General features: G+C 34.6%; 3 protein-coding genes across 4 annotated transcripts in view; 2 read left to right on the plus strand and 1 right to left on the minus strand.

Moving 5' to 3' along the window:
- The window catches only part of LOC117323145 (mirror-image polydactyly gene 1 protein-like), a 68201-nt gene extending 50976 nt beyond the window's left edge, over window positions 1-17225 (plus strand). For both annotated transcript variants that reach the window (XM_033878183.1, XM_033878182.1), the window contains exons 10-12: window positions 13684-13778; window positions 14089-14313; window positions 14974-17225. In XM_033878183.1, coding sequence (XP_033734074.1) covers window positions 13684-13778; window positions 14089-14313; window positions 14974-15058 — 405 coding nt within the window. In that variant the 3' untranslated portion in view covers window positions 15059-17225. The remainder of the gene's footprint in view (window positions 1-13683; window positions 13779-14088; window positions 14314-14973) is intronic.
- LOC117323146 lies at window positions 1385-7561 on the minus strand. Its single transcript, XM_033878184.1, has 5 exons — window positions 7208-7561; window positions 5509-6717; window positions 4786-4988; window positions 3901-4123; window positions 1385-3427 (listed from the first exon to the last, which is right to left on the minus strand). The coding sequence occupies exons 1-5, from the start codon at window positions 7410-7412 to the stop codon at window positions 3306-3308; spliced, it is 1962 nt and encodes a 653-aa protein (XP_033734075.1). The 5' UTR covers window positions 7413-7561; the 3' UTR covers window positions 1385-3305.
- LOC117323144 lies at window positions 7613-11604 on the plus strand. Its single transcript, XM_033878181.1, has 2 exons — window positions 7613-7865; window positions 8568-11604. The coding sequence occupies exons 1-2, from the start codon at window positions 7803-7805 to the stop codon at window positions 11385-11387; spliced, it is 2883 nt and encodes a 960-aa protein (XP_033734072.1). The 5' UTR covers window positions 7613-7802; the 3' UTR covers window positions 11388-11604.
- Window positions 17226-17823: the final 598 nt, after the last annotated feature.

Consider the following 17823-nt stretch of genomic DNA (forward strand, 5'->3'; position numbering starts at 1 on the left):
TTACAAATAAGTTTTTATCAATCAGCTCCTAGAAAGGGCAATATCTCCAGCAGAGCTGGTTTCATTGTTAAATTTATTTTCATATAAAGTTTTTATGACTTCCAATAAATATCCTTTATTAACATCCAGTACCCCTGGTTAATATAGGGTGTTATTGAAATTTCCTGTGAAGGTGTAGTGATTAATAGCAGTTCAATCTGGCGGAGATTTCCCGTACTGACTATGCTACTGATATTCAGCATGGGTCCAAGTCACACTTTGATATCAACTCAGGTCAGGGGGAAATTTATTAATAAAACTTTAATAGTCATAAAAACAGCCGGCCAGTAGTGGATAACAATGGGAAAAGTTTGGGGCGGAAATTAGCAGAGGTTGGTCGATATGACCCACTACCTGGATCTTACATAAGGTACTATTACCCTGTCAAGGAAAACAAACACTGTTCATTAGAGAGGCTCGCAATGTACTGGACTTTAGATTACTGTTCTCGTCCACTGTCGTCCAGGTAGCGGTCACTACTTATCCACTTATATCGACTGGCGTACTTGTACCTAGAGCTGCGGCCATTTTGAGGTCTAGCTATAGTCAGAGGTATATCAATATCCATAAATTCATAGGTAAAATTCCCAGAAGTTCTGAATGAAAAAAAAAAATTTAAATAAAAAACATTGGTTAAATGTTCTAACCATTAATGTGTAATATTGTTTGTCCCAGCAGATCTTACCTTAGAAATTATCTTTGTCATGACTCTGCATGTGTTGTCTGTTAAATGTTTTCCTTATCTATTGTCAACTTGTCAACTGTTTATATAAAGTATCTTTGGACAAAGGAGACAAAAGGACCCTTAGCAAAATGCAATGGCATTAAAATACCATTGAAATAGCATTACTTCAAAACCATTGATAAGCCATTGAAATACCATTTATTTAGGTTGATCAATGCTTCTCATGAAGAACCATTGAAACACCATTTGAACACCATTGAAACGCCATTGAAATGAGCCGAAATATTTAAATTAGTTTGCTAAATAAGGTATCATGAAACAATGGTATTTCAATGGTTTTTCAATGGTATTTAAATGGTATTTTAATGGTATTTTAATGGCATTTCAATGGTCTTGGAAATAAATTTCAATGGTATATCAATGGTTTTAAGAAAAAAACAATGGTAATTCAATGGCATTCCAAGACTCCGTCTATCTACATGTATCTGAACCCAGGAACCTAGAATAATCAAATCACTTCTATATTCATGGTGTGGTTTTCTAGTGTTCAATTTACGGTGTTCATCAAAATTATTAATAAAACTCGAAGGGTGGTAACTCTAAATATGACCTGGGTGTCCTAGGGTGGTGGTAGATTTTTTTACTGGACTATCCCTCAGACATTGTTTGATCTCCATCAGTCACTCCATTCATTAAGCAGTCAAGCAGATCTTTTCCCTTGAATCTTCTTGGTTTTGTTACATTATGCTGTATTGTGACTAACATTGATAGGTGAATTGAATAATAGCCCACAATGAATCTGATGATGGGCTAATAATTGAGAAAACATATCCAACTTTAAATAAAGATAACCTCAGAATATTGCTTCTTTTTCATTTGCATGTGTTTATTTTATTAATTTCTGGTATCCAAAAAGAAGTACATAGAGAAACATCACTGGTGACAATATGTGTTTCTTTCAAAATAGCTTTCACCTTTTTGGGCATACTCAAGTATTTGAGATACTCTACAGAAATGCCTAGCTTAAATTTCAGTTTAAAAAAAAAAGAGAAATCAATACGAAAGCATGGCACATATTTTTTAGATTTTCATATTTGGTAATTATCTTAGACCAATATCATAAGTCAGGACAACTGAAAAAAAAGTCACATTTTTGTTACCATTGCAACAGTTTCTGGCCATGGTACAACATGCATGTCCGTCCTAGGCCTGTTACAGACATTCTATTTTGTCAAAAATTTAATTTTACATGATATGAAACATTTCTGCATGGATAAATATCATAATGTTTTGTATTTTAATCTTTGAATAAATTTTTAAAATTTGGATTTCCGGAGTTGCGTTTTTCTTCTTATATGAATTTGAACAAAGAAACAATTTATACAAAGGAATATGCCATTTCTACAGGTAAGAACAATCCAAAGACATAATGTTTATAACAGAAAAAAAGGTTTCCTTAAATGCATAGTGGTCCTAAACCAGTATTAAATGTTAATTACAAGAGTGACAATTACATAACAGGAACCGATTTAACAAGATGGACATTTTTGCAACATGGTTTAACAGTGTTGTTCCGATGATCGATCATATTTGATATCTAATCGAAAGGCAACCAATTCTTATTAATTGATTATGAGGTTCACTTTCACTTCATGTACTACCTAGAAGAGAACGACAGTTCTGTATTAGATTAAATTACTACCAATCATGTTATTTAATATAACAAGTACTAATTGTAAGGACAACCGTTAAATTAATGTCCCCCAAACTACCCCAACGGTCGTAAATAATGATAATGGAAGAGTTTTCACCGAAATCAAACAATATCTAAATTTGGGGGAAAAAAAAACCAGAAACCTCAGACAATTTTGTAAGTAGTACCATTCTGATCAGCTTCCCTCAATCCCATATACCAATCTGTACCAAAATCAAACAATATCTAAATTTCGACCAATCAGAGGCCACGAAATGGCAGCCATTTTTGAGTTTTGTTCCAAGACATGCACGTTGCACACCTTCTGCCCCCCAAGCAATACTCATGTGAAGTTTCATAAGGATCTGTCCAATAGTTTAGGAGGAAACTGCCGGACAAGTTCACCATGAAAAGATAGAAGAAAGCTAAAGAAGAATTTAATAAGAAATGAAACAAACACAATATGGCCCCCCAACTTTGTTAGGGGGACATAATTAATTATAAAATATTAATGATAACTGTTCATCGGTGAAGACTGTAACTCTGAAATGGTATGAATGAAAGATAAGAAACTGCGAGTGAGCGGCAGCTAGACATAAGACAAAATGTCCAAAGAAAAATCCCATTTGTTAAGCATTATGTACGTACTAGTATGCCAACCGATTAATCCTTAAATTCATTGTAGAAACTGCTAGAAGGAATGAAATAAATGCAAATTATCAAAATATTTATAAATGTTTGTCCATCAATGTTGAAATATCAACTGATTCCCAACACTACTTCTTCAACATCTGGGGACACAAAGCGATACATTTCTGTCGAATTTCTCAAATACTTATAGTTTGTCGTCACCCTCAGACTTCTTTCTTCCTTTCTGCTCTGCTCCCCTTACTTGCAACTCTTTCGTTTTGATAACCTATGGTTCCCAATCTTGTTCTGGATAGCAGTGATGTACTTCTTCTGGGATAGTTCTTGAAAGTTTAATGCACTGCATCTTGTATGGAGATATTCTGAAAGAATAGTACAATTATTAAGGCATTAATGTCCATTCTTTTAAAGTCGGTATCAAACTACAAAGTATTAAAGCTGTAATTCACATCCCTCGCTTTCGCCTCAAATTGCGTTAATCAATGGACCATGAGTCACTGCGGCAAAAAATGTCTCTTTTCGTTAATCAAGGGGTCATAACTCCTGCAAATAATGTCCCAACAAAACCTGCGACCTAGCCCTTTAGGCATTTGACCATGTCACCAACTTCCTTTTAAGCAAAAGCGGGGGATAAAAATTGAATGCCTTCCTGTTGAACATAACATATATTTCACTCGTATGACAGAACTTTGCGATATTCTGTCATACTCGTGAAATTACTGAATTACGTAGCTGCTTCTTGCAATTAACAAAAAAGATCTGTCATATTTTAAGTTAATTTCTTTTATAAAAAGCTATATACTGTTTTTTCTTTTACTCCTGACATTACTCATACCTTGTATAGCCTCTCTCTTGTTGATAGGGAGGGAACTAACACCTTTGCTGGCGGCCATTTCTTCAAATGAAAATACTAAGTCCAGAACTTTATTCAACAGGTACAATGCTGGATTTTTCATGGATCCAGCCTTGTTCTCTATGCCCCTTAACTGTGATGGATTCACAAGAATTTCAGCAAAGTGATCTTTGTCATCTGGATCTATGATCAAGGGAACGAGTCTCTGGGAAATATAATAAAGTAAATAGGTTAGGGTACACATTAAAACTTAATACACAATGTATTTATATAGCTATATTTTGGATACTTTGCAACAAAAAGATTTTTTTTGTATTTCAAGTTTCTTGAAACAAAGTCATTTTATCAGTTGTGTTGATAATTTGCAAGCAAATAAAAACATTTGTTATAATAATTACATAGAATATGAAAGCCATTAATACAGAAATTTAATGTGTACATTTTACTTAACCTGGGATTGATACTAGTGGTGGTCAATAATTCTTACTAATTTAAGTTGTTCTAAAGCATGGCAAAGTTGTAAATTAAACAATAACATATTTTTCTAAGAAAGAAATTCTCTTTCATTTTTAAATCTTTTTCTTTCAAACTGAGAAAATATGTACATGCAAGTAAAAAGACTTGACTTTTAATTGGCAAATTATTCAAATCCACACGTCTTTGTTGTTACCACTTTAACAAAATTGTCTGATGTCTTGGAAGGACTACTAGAAATTGTTAAGGATCGACTGAAAACTGTATCTGGTATATGTGGTCTTGCTGGCCACCTGATAAAACAAGTTGTAGTATTTAACACTGTTAACGAAGATTTTATGTGAAAGATAAATATTTCTAGGTACTGCATGAGTATGAGGCATATGTACATACCATTTCACTTTTCTGTGCAGATTTGACAGATGATCTTGGATTCCTGTCAAAAACCTGAGTATTTGGCGAGTTCATGGAGTGCTGGTTGTTCCCAAATATTTCTCTTCCATTAGATTCCCCCTGTTGACGTAATTGCAATGTCAGTAGCTCCAGAAACCCAAGCAAGGTCACTCTTTGGTTGTTGTCCAACTCTCTAAAGTAATCTATTAAAGGATGAAGAGAAAAAAAAGGAAATTTTCAACAAGAATTAATATGTTAAATCCCTATTTACAAGTATCGATCACTGTGTGATCTAAATAGTATTCTCAAATTGAATAGTATCATGATCAAGAATATAAGACAATGTCAAGAAGGATTTGTATACAATATGTATAATATACAACCCCTTTTAAGTTATCAGACAGAGTTTAGAGTTATTATCAAATAGCTGAAAATCCAACTAGTAATTATATGAACAAAGAAAAAATACCAGGCCTCACCGGACAAGCAAAATCAAATTTCAAATATTTACCTTAATTTGAATTTTAAAATGATATCCAATATATATGACTAGGGCAACAATCCACCAAGGTTACATATTGTAAAATTGGATGAATTTATTCAGTCTTCCAAGCCATTGTACTGTACAGACAGATGGATAAAAAAAACATACAATAAAAAGCATGAATTAGATTTTAAGATATATATCGAAACACTTTTTATAAATATTTTTTTAACACATACCTGTGATCGGATTACAATGCTGGGACATGGGCATGTGCACTGGATACACTGGGGTACTTGATATTTCATGCTGTACATCCTCTTGTGATTCCTTCGGGTTATCCCATGAATAATTGGCGTTGTAGCCATAGTACTGGTTTTCACTTCCAGAAGCCGATTGAACTGATGGCATTTCTGAATAAGAGAAACCATTGTGGTCCTGGTCATTCAAAACACTAAGGCCAGAAAACACAGCTTGTGATGTTTCCTGTTGACTATCCAAAACCAATTCTATCTTTTTTGTTGAGTACGCTTTCTTGGAGGGAGTCTTGGAATTTGTAATTGTTACAGAAGTAACTTCTGATGTGCATGTTTCTGATCTTGGCCTAATGCAAGTGTCAAATAGTCTAGTTTTTGTATGGCTTGTTTTTATGGATGGTGTCTTTTGGGTATCGCGGATAGGTGTGGCTTTGGAAGGAGTCTTTTTGGTCCCGCGGACAGGTGTGGCTTTGGAAGGAGTCTTTTCAGTCCTGCCGACAGGTGTAGCTTTGGGAGGTGTAAATGTCTTTTTGGTCCCACCTACAGGAGTGACTTTGGACGGTGTCTTTTTGGTCCCACCTACAGGAGTGGCTTTGGACGGTGTCTTTTTGGTCCCACCTACAGGAGTGGCTTTGGACGGTGTCTTTTTGGTCCCACCTACAGGAGTGGCTTTGGACGGTGTCTTTTTGGTCCCACCTACAGGAGTGGCTTTGGACGGTGTCTTTTTCGTCCCGCCGACAGGTGTTGCTTTTGAAGGTGTCCTTTCCGTCCTGCTGAAAGTTGTGGCTTTGGGTGGTGTCTTTGATTTTTCAGATTCTGACTCGGGCTCACTAGCTACATTGGCAAATGCAGACATTTCATTAAGTTTTATGATGTCTAGTAATTTTGGTTCTTTCGATTTAACAGGTAGGGGTGTACACGTTTTCCTCTTTTTTTTAGCACTTTTCTTTTCATATTCATGGTCACCTGCTATAGAATCACTTCTGTCCTTTTTTTGTTCTGGCTGTGATGTATGGTGCTGTATTTCATCACTTGCCTGCAGTAGTCTTTTAAGCTTGGTCGCGGCTCCTCTTTTTCCTGATTGCTTTCTCTCCTTTGCCAGGGACAAAAGTGTCTCAACAACTCCTTCATCTGTCAGGTTTATGCCTTCGCTCTTGGTGAAATTCATAAATGCCCGAGCAGATGTTGCACCTGATGAAAAGAAATCAAAACATTTATAAATAATTCGAAGTCTTAAAAAAAGGAAATGGATACGAATACATTAAATGGTTTAAACATTCACAATAACTCGCACAGTATATAAAAAATATGGCTCGAGCTCGATATATATAACAGCAGTCGTGCATCCATAGGCAATTAGTTTATATACTCTACATATACAAATTTACATGAAGCCAAAAATTCAAGGGAAAAAATATGAAAATGCGTGAAATACAGAAAGTCAAAAGTTGCATCAATTTTGGCTCGTCAATCATCAATGTAGATTATCTCGATCGCGACCTATACAGGTGCCCGATCGCGATCGTACATGTATCAATACACGGCGCCTAATATTAATGTTCAGTATTGAAACCAAAAAATATTGATTAACGTAATAACATTGTCTAAAATAAAATTTAAACAAAGAGAAATGAACCTTACTTAATCGTAAAATACTGCATGGATTTTATTTTAAACTTACTTCCAGAGAAAACAGTTGAGCCTTCATACGGTTCGTCCCTTATCGATACTGTTCCGTCTTCATTAATTTCCTCCGTTGGATAATCTACGGAGACTGTACTTGTTGCTTCGTCTATGCATCTTACAGTTTGTTTTTTGCGGTTGACAATTTGCAGAGCTCTATCTGCCGTAAAGTATACAACAAGGTAATCTTCTTGTGTCGCCATCTTGCTCAAATTTGGTTTTGGCGCAATCGCAGCATCAGTGCAGCAGATATGCTTGAGTACAGTACCGGACACGATCGTGGTCAATTTTGTGAAATTATTTTTTTCCTTAATGCTTTAATAGCACCGCAATTTATATTTCTTTATCATTTTTTAAATAGGTTTAATTTATTTTGAAAGAAAATTTATACATTGTAATATTTCCCTCCCAAAAGAAACTACAGAGTCACGGAAACCTGTTTTTATGCTATGCACATCAAGCGCTGAGGCGATCAAGATTGAGTCAGGATACATGTGGTTGCATTGTCAACTAAGTAATTCCCATTGCCAATATAATGGAATGGTAAAACCAAGCCAAACTACGACGGTAGGAAGAGTGTATGCAGGGAGAAAATGGATCAACCGTACGCGTCAACTAGTAAGAAACGCAAGAGAGGACCTTATGGTTCTAAAAAGGTAAGATCGCCCCCATGTTCACTGCGCTAGAATCTAACTCAGAACATCAAATGTTTTTGAGATTGTCATATTTTCCTATCCGTCATTTAACTTACCCCTGATCAAGCATTTTCTTCATGTAGTTTGATTTTCTAACCAATTTTTTCGTCGTATGTTAGACGTAATGCGTACATACTCGCTCGTGCCGAAATGCATCGTTAGGCGTAGGAATTCTTAGACTTTTTTATAGTATGAAAAGCATAAGCTTACACACGCGGTTAATTAATTAATTATTAGCGGTACATAGTGCCATGCTGAGTCTTTAACGTTTTAGGGGTTTGTTTTTTGCTATATTTCTTTGTATTTCCTACTTTATTTTCAAAATTGTTTCCTGAATTCGGTACTAGATTTTAGAAGGATTTTGACAATCGTAGACAATTTGGTACATAAATATCCCAAGTTATATTCTTTTCATAATAGGCCTATTAATTAAATTATTATGCACCTGGTCAAACTGGAAAAGCTGTAAGAAACTGTCCATAAAAAAGTTGGGGAAATTCATAAAGTTTGAAACACAAAGAAAATAAAGCAAAATAAGAAAGAATTATGTGTGACAAAAAATTGGCAATTAAATCACTGTATTGGTAAAATTAATAACAAGAAAGGGAATGGAACAACTTTGTATTAGACAGTCTTATCATTTTTGTTTCATAATCATTTCAGGGGTCTGATGAGGACAAGGATTTTCAGTGCATGAACTTGGTTGTAAAAGAGGACCACAGACTTCAGTCAACTATCAACATTGTTTCCCCAATTGCATCACATCTGTCAGCTGAACAAACAGTACAGGATGATAATCAGGGATGTGTTACAACCGTTGATGACAAACAATTAACACAAACAGATGATGATGATGATGATGATGATGAAATATCATCAGCTGATGATCATGATGAACGATGTCGTGTTACGGATGAGAATATATTTGTTGAACATGAAAATGTCCTCAAGAACACACCTCAGAAACCAGCAGGAGCTAACAGTGATGTACAAGACTCTCTGACACATGAGGCTATGGATACTTTTTTCTCCAAGATGGAGGACAAAGATTTGGATGATGATATTGATGATTTGATAGACCAAATGTTACATGATAATCAGCTGCGAAACCAAGAAAATCTTGTGAATGATGAACAGACGGCTGTAATTCTTGAGGAAAGGGTTGAGGTCCTGCGGCAAATTACAGAAATATTTACAGACAGTGAAGAATCTAAAAACCCTGCAAATGATGAATCAACTGGATCAAGCAAGTTATTTCCAGACTCCCCGTACAGTCTCGGGCTATTGGTACTTCTAATATGTTGTTTCTTGATTCGTTTCCGGTTACCTGATGAAGCAGCAGCATACATGTTGAAAATATTCGCTGCTGTGCTTCCACAAGGACACAGTTTATTCCGTAGCTTGTATCACTTGAGAAAATTCATAAAGAAATTCACAGAAGACATGTTTCCCACCTTGCATTATTATTGTAGTAGCTGTTACTCAAAGGTTGAGAAAAATGACAAAGTGTGTATATCGTGCAGAAAGGATCTCACAAAGTCCGGAGGAGTTGCATATTTTGTACATTTAAAGCTTATATCACAACTGAGGGCTCTATGGAAAACTCAAGACTTTGTGAATGACGTTAGAAATCACAGATTCCAACACATTAAGAACAATAAAAATGGTAATCTTAAAGATGTGTATGATGGACAATTATACAAAAATCTTTTCGAAAACGGCATTCTGCAAGAAGAAAATAATTTGTCATTTTCACTAAATACGGATGGTGCCCCTCTGTTCAAATCTTCAAATGTAAGCATGTGGCCTGTGTACATGCTTATTAATGAACTTCCCATCGCAAAACGGAAACATCGACAGAATTCAGTGTTCTATGGTGTTTGGATTTCATCCAAAAAGCCTCAGATGTGGTCTTTTCTTCAACCCCTTTATTCAGAATTGAAACATTTGGAAACTGAAGGGGAAACATTTGAAGACTGTGATGGAAATTCATTCTTGTGTAAATGCTTCTTGCTTACGTGTACATGTGACTTGCCTGCCCGAGCTATGGTATACAATGTAAATCAGTACAATGGGGATTTCAGTTGCTGGTTTTGTTTACATAAAGGTGAAACACTTAAACTTGATACTGGTGGAATAGTTCATATTTTTCCATACAATAGTAGCAATCCAAAAGGAATTCCAAGAACAAAGGAAAGTATTCTTGAAGATTTGACAAAGGTTCAAACCAATGTGGAAAATGGTGTGAAAAAGTTCACAGTTCACGGACATAAAGGACCTTTCTGGTTTCTGTATCTGACATATTTCAATGCAGTATATAGTTGTGTGATTGACTACATGCATGGTATTTGCCTTGGAACTACCAAGCAACTCATGAACTTGTGGTTTGGTGCCTCGAATAAGAGTAAACCGTACTCTGTATATCATGCGAAACAAACTGTTAACAAATTCTTGTCAGAAATTCGTCCGACACTATTTGTAACCAGGGTCCCACGGCTGATAGATGACATCGCTCACTGGAAATCATCAGAATTTCGTAACTTTTTACTTTATTGGGGTATACCAGTGATGAGCAAAATCTTGAGAAAGGAATACTTTGTACACTTTTGTTTACTTGCTCGGGCAATCTTTTTGTTGTCCATGGAAAACATATCCCCGGTAGACATTGCAACTGCTGAGGGAGCTCTTCTTCTTTTTGTAGAGAATTTTGAAAGGTTGTATGAAGCAAGGTATACGACTCTGAATCTTCATCAATTGATTCATTTGGTTGATTGTGTTAGGCACACAGGACCTCTGTTTGTGAACAATTGTTTTATTTTTGAGGACCTTAATGGGTACATAATCAAACATGTACACGGTACACAAGGTGTTGAAAACCAGCTCGTAAATATTATTGGACTTGTAAAGGCCATTCCTATAATGTATGACAGATACTTTAAGGGAATAGATGATTGTGATTATGTTTTTGAGCTGTATCATGAGTTATCTGACAGTATAGCTTCAAGAAGAATTCATAAACATGAAATTGAAGATGGTATAGTCAGAGTAGGGAATTTATTCAATGGGGAACTAAGTGATGATGAATTTGCTGCCATTTCTAATTATGGAGTACAGTGTACTAGGAATGTTTCAAAGTATTATAATATCAATATGTATAAGAAGGGGTTTTATGTATATGGGAAATTGTACAAAAACCTTGTAAAAAGACAGCAGCATGTTATAACATTTTTTCATGAGAATGACTACAAATTTGGATCTGTGGTGTATTTCATGGAGTCAAATGATAAGACCGGTAATAAAATCAACCTCGCACTTGTTGAACCGATGAAAAAAGTCAAGTCTGTTGGCAGTGTTTGGAAAATAGAATTTAGGAAAAGTTGCATTGCCATCCCATTGAAGTGCATAACTAATATCAACAATTTTGTGGGAATAACTGGTGATTTCTTTGTATGTCCTCCTCCAAATAGGTATGACCGTGACTAGAATCAAGTTCATATAATTCCAGTTTACATGTAATGTTGTATAGGGGTATAACTTCTACAGAATTTGAAGTTGAAACTTCAAAAATATAGTACTTTACTTCTATACATTTATTTTATTGTGTAAAGACAATTGACATGCATGTATTTGCATTGCATATTGTTTACATTAATTATGCAAATGTACTTTTATACTATAATAATAAAAGGTAGTATCATTCTGTAGAACTCAGAATTTATATATCCAAAATATATACTGGTAGTAATTCTCCAGTGCAGGTGAATATGAAAGTCTAGATCTGTGGCCATTATTTTTCATTTCTCAAAAAAATGGTCAGAAATGGTTGAGCCAAAGCTTTTCTTTCTAGAGCATGGATGAAAATAATGGTCAAACAAAGTCAATGGTATTTCAATGGCATTTAAATGGTTCACCTGTGAGTAAACCATTTTTTTGTACCATTGAAAGACCATTGATCTGAAAAATGGTATTTTAATGGTCATATAACCATTGAAATCTAATGAATTAAATGGCGTTTCAATGGATTTCTGAACAAAAATGGTCTTTCAATGGCATTATAATGGTGTTTCAATGATTTTTGGACCATTTCTTTTTGCTAAGGGGAAGATAATGGGACCCCTTGGGACAGAGGGGCTAAAAAAATAGTAGCAAATCTAAAACAATTTTAATAAAAAAAAAATCAATCCTTTTCTTTCTGTAGGGATGAAGGTATTCGTAGCCAATTTGACCAGGAACATCCTTGGGTTTATGGGATTTAATGTTGTTAAAAAGTTTGATCCTTAATTTGAGGAAGAGTGTTCGGGGTGAAATATTGAGGAAGATATTATTATAGAAAATCTAAACCTTTCTCTTTCCATATAAATAAATCAATTTTAACTTCATGTTGACTCTATCGTTTGTGTGCCACAAGGTTTTGTATAAATGGTTTAAGAGGTTAGTCCTCAGTGCAGAGGGAACCAATTTGGAGACAGATCTAGGCATATTTTTAAAATCATTCTCCTTCCCATACAGATTACAGGATCTTAACAAAATTTGATGTGGAGCATTCTGTTAGAAATTGCTGTTTAAATGGACAGTATTGGTCCCTTAAAGTCGGATGAGAAGGGCCCTATAGGGGTCACTTAAGACTCCCACTGACCTCTAATTACATCATCCTTCTGTCTATCTTATAGTCTACATGTTGTTATACTGTATATCAACATTGAAAAACATTTAATGATACTTAATGCTATTGATAGATATAGATGGATTACAATAATAAGGATGAGGTTTTTACGGTATGAAAATGGCTCTAAGTCTGATATCAATGCCAATTGTCCGGATCAGTTGTCAATATGCATGTATATAATAGACAAACATTATCAGTCAGAAGGAGTTCCCTCCCCTGCGCTTTCTCTGACAACTCAATACTTTAAAGACTGCTCCTGACGTGAAGAGGGATCAATTTTAATCTTCTGTTAGTATACCACAACATTATAATACGAGATACTAAACAGTATTTAAAGGTTTATTAGTCCAGTACTACCACTGAGGGGACTAAAGTTTATCAGTGTGTCAGAGGTCACTATAGTATATCTATATTATAGATCATACACTCTTCGTTTACTGTGTCAGTACAGATGGGAATGGCTGACTGTCACAGACTAAAAAATCACTCAGTTAAACTCTTTTTATTTTATATTCTAATGAATAATTGAAAGTTCTTAGGACACTTAAAAATCATTAAGGATTCACTACCTGGTAGATATGATAAATTATGATAAATCATATACATGTACAATATGTAAATATATAAAATGTTGACAGATTTCATATACATATTGGTGGGTTTTTTTTTAATATTTTAAAAATGTTTTTCAAATATTCATGATTTAAATAAAAAAAGAAAAAGAAAATACAAATACTTCATAAATATATACACCAGTTTCCAATCATTTCTCAAAGAGCATATCATGAGTTTATAGCTCGATTTAATTTTTAACAGACACAGAGTGATTAATACTAAGGGCTATAACTCTGTATAATAAGGGAAACAAGATCTCATGTCGAGCTATATGTTGATATTACGAATAATCATACTGCATAATTATATACATCATAATTTTTTTTATGAATCTGGCAATTATAAAAATTCTTCATTTACGGAATACATGTATTCATTCCTTACACAGTCTTAGACTCCAAATTATCTACTAGTATGTTCATGAAATTTCAGTCTCGGGGAAATTTTTGTGAAGATAAAAACAAAAATATTATACGTTATTATTATTGTTTGTTTCAGGCCAAACTAGCAGCAGTCACACAAGAGAGAGACATGGCCTTGGCCCAGATCAAACAGCTGAAGGATGAGATAATGACAATCCGTATCTACTACAGGTAATGGTCACATGACCACAGAGTCTATATATAGCATCTTCTGAAGAGTTCTACACCAAAATTCATTGAAACAAATTTATGTGTCTGATGAGCAATTTTAAGTTACTGAATAACGTGTTTGCTTATGACACTAAAGATCTTTTAATTGATAAGAACCACCTTAATGGGAGACAACTCTCCTGGCATAAAGCACAAGTATGTTGCCTGAGGTAACATATACCCTTAACTCTTACTTAAACCTAAGGTATATTGTGTAAGGTTACTAGTTTTCTGTGGCTGAAATTGTTTTATGGAAATTTTTCTTATTTAGTTTACACAAGTCTTTGTCACAAGATTCCCATGATCAGCTGAACACATTCCAAAGTGGGAGTTCAAAGGTCGGAGGAGATAGCAGTGGAGATGGGGTCCAAGAGAAAAAGGAAAGCAACACAAGTGTGGCCCAACTCCGGGCAGCAGAGCATGAAAATATCCAGTTAGAGGCAGACCTTCAGAAGCTGGAACATGCTCATCAAGATAGCAAGGACAAAGTTGTCAAGTATGCAAGATTTCTGTCAAAACTTTTTATGACATATGAAGTAATCTTTGAAATAAAGTGATTTCCTTCTTATGGTAAAATACTCTACAGATATATATACAATAGTAAATACTACAGTAACTGGAAAAGATTGCTGGCAGGGTCTCAGAATTTCCTTAAATTATCATAACTTGGTAAAATAATCACTAGAGAGTTTGTGTGATTTCCACACTCTCTAGGATAATTTATACCCATTGGTCCAATTTTCAGTGATTGGTACCAAGTGCACACAGTTCTTAAGCCAATTAAGCCTTATCTAACCCTAAAGATATTTATCATGTAATTCAAAATCTCTTTATAATATTGCAACACTTTTTAGCATAGGGCTTACCAAGGGAAACGGGGATTGTTTGTTTAAAAGACCGCTCCTTAATTAAAAGAGCTTTCATATATTTAACAAAATAAATGGATCATCCATATGGAAGATTTGTTTATCATTAAATTTGTTGGGTATGAATAATAGTTTTTCTTCTCTAACAAGAATTGTATTTATATTTTATTGTTTCTCTTCTAACAAGAATTGTATTTATGTTTTATTATTTCTCTTCTAACAGGAATTGTATTTATATTTTATTATTTCTCCTCTAACAAGAATTGTATTTATGTTTTATTATTGTCCAGATTAGAGAGATTGGTTGATATCCTGCGCCGGAAGTTGAAAGGCCTGGAGTTAGAAAGAGAGGAGGACCAGGCGAATGCCCAGTAGGACTGGTTATGTTCGTCCTGAGATCCTAATCTTGGAAGGACAGCTCTGAAGGAGTATACATTCAAAGAAACTTTGGAGAAACATCCTTTAATAAACCTGAAGAGAAGGAGACAAACCAGTTTTGTTATGAAGTGTAAAACAAAGTACCCACACTGATACACTGACCAAAGATTTTCTTGTCTCCCTAAAATTTGTTTATAAATACATATATATACACAATCCGTTCCTTTTGCCAGTACAACGATGTATGTCTCAAGTGTTCAATTTAAGGACAGATTTTTTTCTGGTGTTATCAGGTTGATTATACATACATTAACAAAATAAGTCCTATTTTTTTCTCTAAAACTGTTACTTTGTGAGGGAGTCTCTGTAGGAGAGAGTGTGAGAATGAATTCTAGGAGGAGTCTAACATCTATGATGCAAACTTGATAACTATGTACTTATTATTAAACACTATTTTTTCCACAAGATTATTTTTCATCCAATGGCTATATATTCAATATATTTACATTTCTGCTTTTATGACCATATACAAATGTATAGAGATAAGCACAACTTGGTTAAAATGTGTTCATTGGACTTGTGTATCAGCTTCAGATTCCTGTGAATTCTTGTTCCGCCCACATATTACAGTGCCATCATTTAGATGATGTTCAGTTGTCCCAAGAATGTTGTTGACACAGACTTAAAATGTGAAAACTTCAATTCTGCCAACGTCACCTAAGTCTTGTATACTTACATATCTATACATACTGTCATGGGTTGGAATGTAAGTACATTCAAACTGGTATGAACCCAAGTTGTTTACATACATATTTAACATGAAGCCATCTAACAGTGAAGATGTGAATGATTTGTCATCCTCTCTGTATGGATATCTGTCTCTTAGTTGGATGTCTCATCAGCTGTTTTATTTATCTATATAATAAGTTATATCATGGTCAAAACATACTGAGATTTATAATTATATTACCAATGGCATTTTATATACAAACTATGTGCAATGATTTGCATAATTGATTATAGTGATAACTTACCATTATATACAATCCTTAGATTTAATTGTTTAAGCTGTAAATTTGTATCATTTTCCAGAAAAGTTAAGGTTTTCATTGAAAGTGGTGTGGAATCAGAAAGTACTCTAAAGAAAATATCATCACACAAAATAACAAAGTGTAAATGGTGATTACACGAAAAAAGTTTTTTTATGAAAGTTACGAGGATATTCCAGGTACAGGGTACAGTAAGTTGTCGTTTGATTTAATTATTTGGATTGAAAACCTGTCGGCCATTATTTGCTATCTGTGATGCTTAATTTTGTTGATATTATGTTGTGAAGATTTTATCTTGTAAATATTTTGTTTACAAAATATATAATATTATCTATGATACTATTTAACGCTAATATTATTATTTACATGTACTACCAAGCTTTATGTTTCCTCTTCTGTGCCATTCCTATTCATCATAACCTATAGCAATTATATCACTCTTTACATACTACTTGTTAACTTATTGTATCTGTATATTCATTGTCTATTTTATTTCTTTGATAATGTTATTAAACCACATCTACATAATACATATCAGAATTTAATCAATGTATGTTAATTTAGTGTCAGTATATATATTTATATACATGTATAATAATTATTTAGTATATAGTTTTTGAATAATGACAAAGTGATGAGGTAGTCACCAGCTGCGACAAAAGTGAAATAGACTCAACATTACCATATTTGTCCTGTAAGAAGCTCAGGATGCCAACACACAAGCTATATAGTTAAGGATGGGCTTATTACAGGACAATGAAATAACTATTGTTTGCAAATATATTCAGTGAAATACAATATATATAGAAGTGAGTTGGCTGATTACCAGACGTGGGTTTATTGCTGGATAAATACGGTAATATACCAACACTGATAACAGCCCTATTGTGGGACAGTCTGTTGATATGATATAGATACCAGTGTATTGTAGTTGGTTGTGGGAATATTTAGTACTGTTAAGATACCACCTGATATTGTTGGTATCATACTGCATTTATCTGATAGGGACATTTACTGGGATTACAGACAATTATATTGTAGTGTGAATTGATGCGTAATCAAAATTAGATCGTAACGTGGTTTACTGTAGTTTTAGTAGAAAGTGTCCCAGTCCTCATGAATTATTGCCAATATTTATCATGTACCTTATATCATAATAATATATTACAAGGTTCATATACTTTTAACTCTGTTACTTGTTACTGAACTATTCAGTTCCTTACTGAGCTGTCTGTGTACCCTGTGTATATATGATGGACACCCACTGTCCATGTACCCTGTGTATATACCATGGACACCCACTGTCCGTGTACCCTGTGTATATACGATGGACACCCACTGTCCGTGTACCCTGTGTATATACGATGGACACCCAATGTCCATGTACCCTGTGTATATATGATGGACACCCACTGTCAGTGTACCCTGTGTATATACGATGGACACCCACTGTCCATGTACCCTGTGTATATACGATGGACACCCACTGTCCATGTACCCTGTGTATATATAATGGACACCAACTGTCCGTGTACCCTGTGTGTATACGATGGACACCAACTGTCCGTGTACCCTGTGTATATACGATGGACACCCAATGTCCATGTACCCTGTGTATATATGATGGACACCCACTGTCCGTGTACCCTGTGTATATACGATGGACACCCACTGTCCATGTACCCTGTGTATATACGATGGACACCCACTGTC

The sequence above is a fragment of the Pecten maximus genome, chromosome 3 (assembly GCF_902652985.1).
Source record: "Pecten maximus chromosome 3, xPecMax1.1, whole genome shotgun sequence".
NCBI classification, from domain to species: Eukaryota; Metazoa; Mollusca; class Bivalvia; order Pectinida; family Pectinidae; genus Pecten; species Pecten maximus.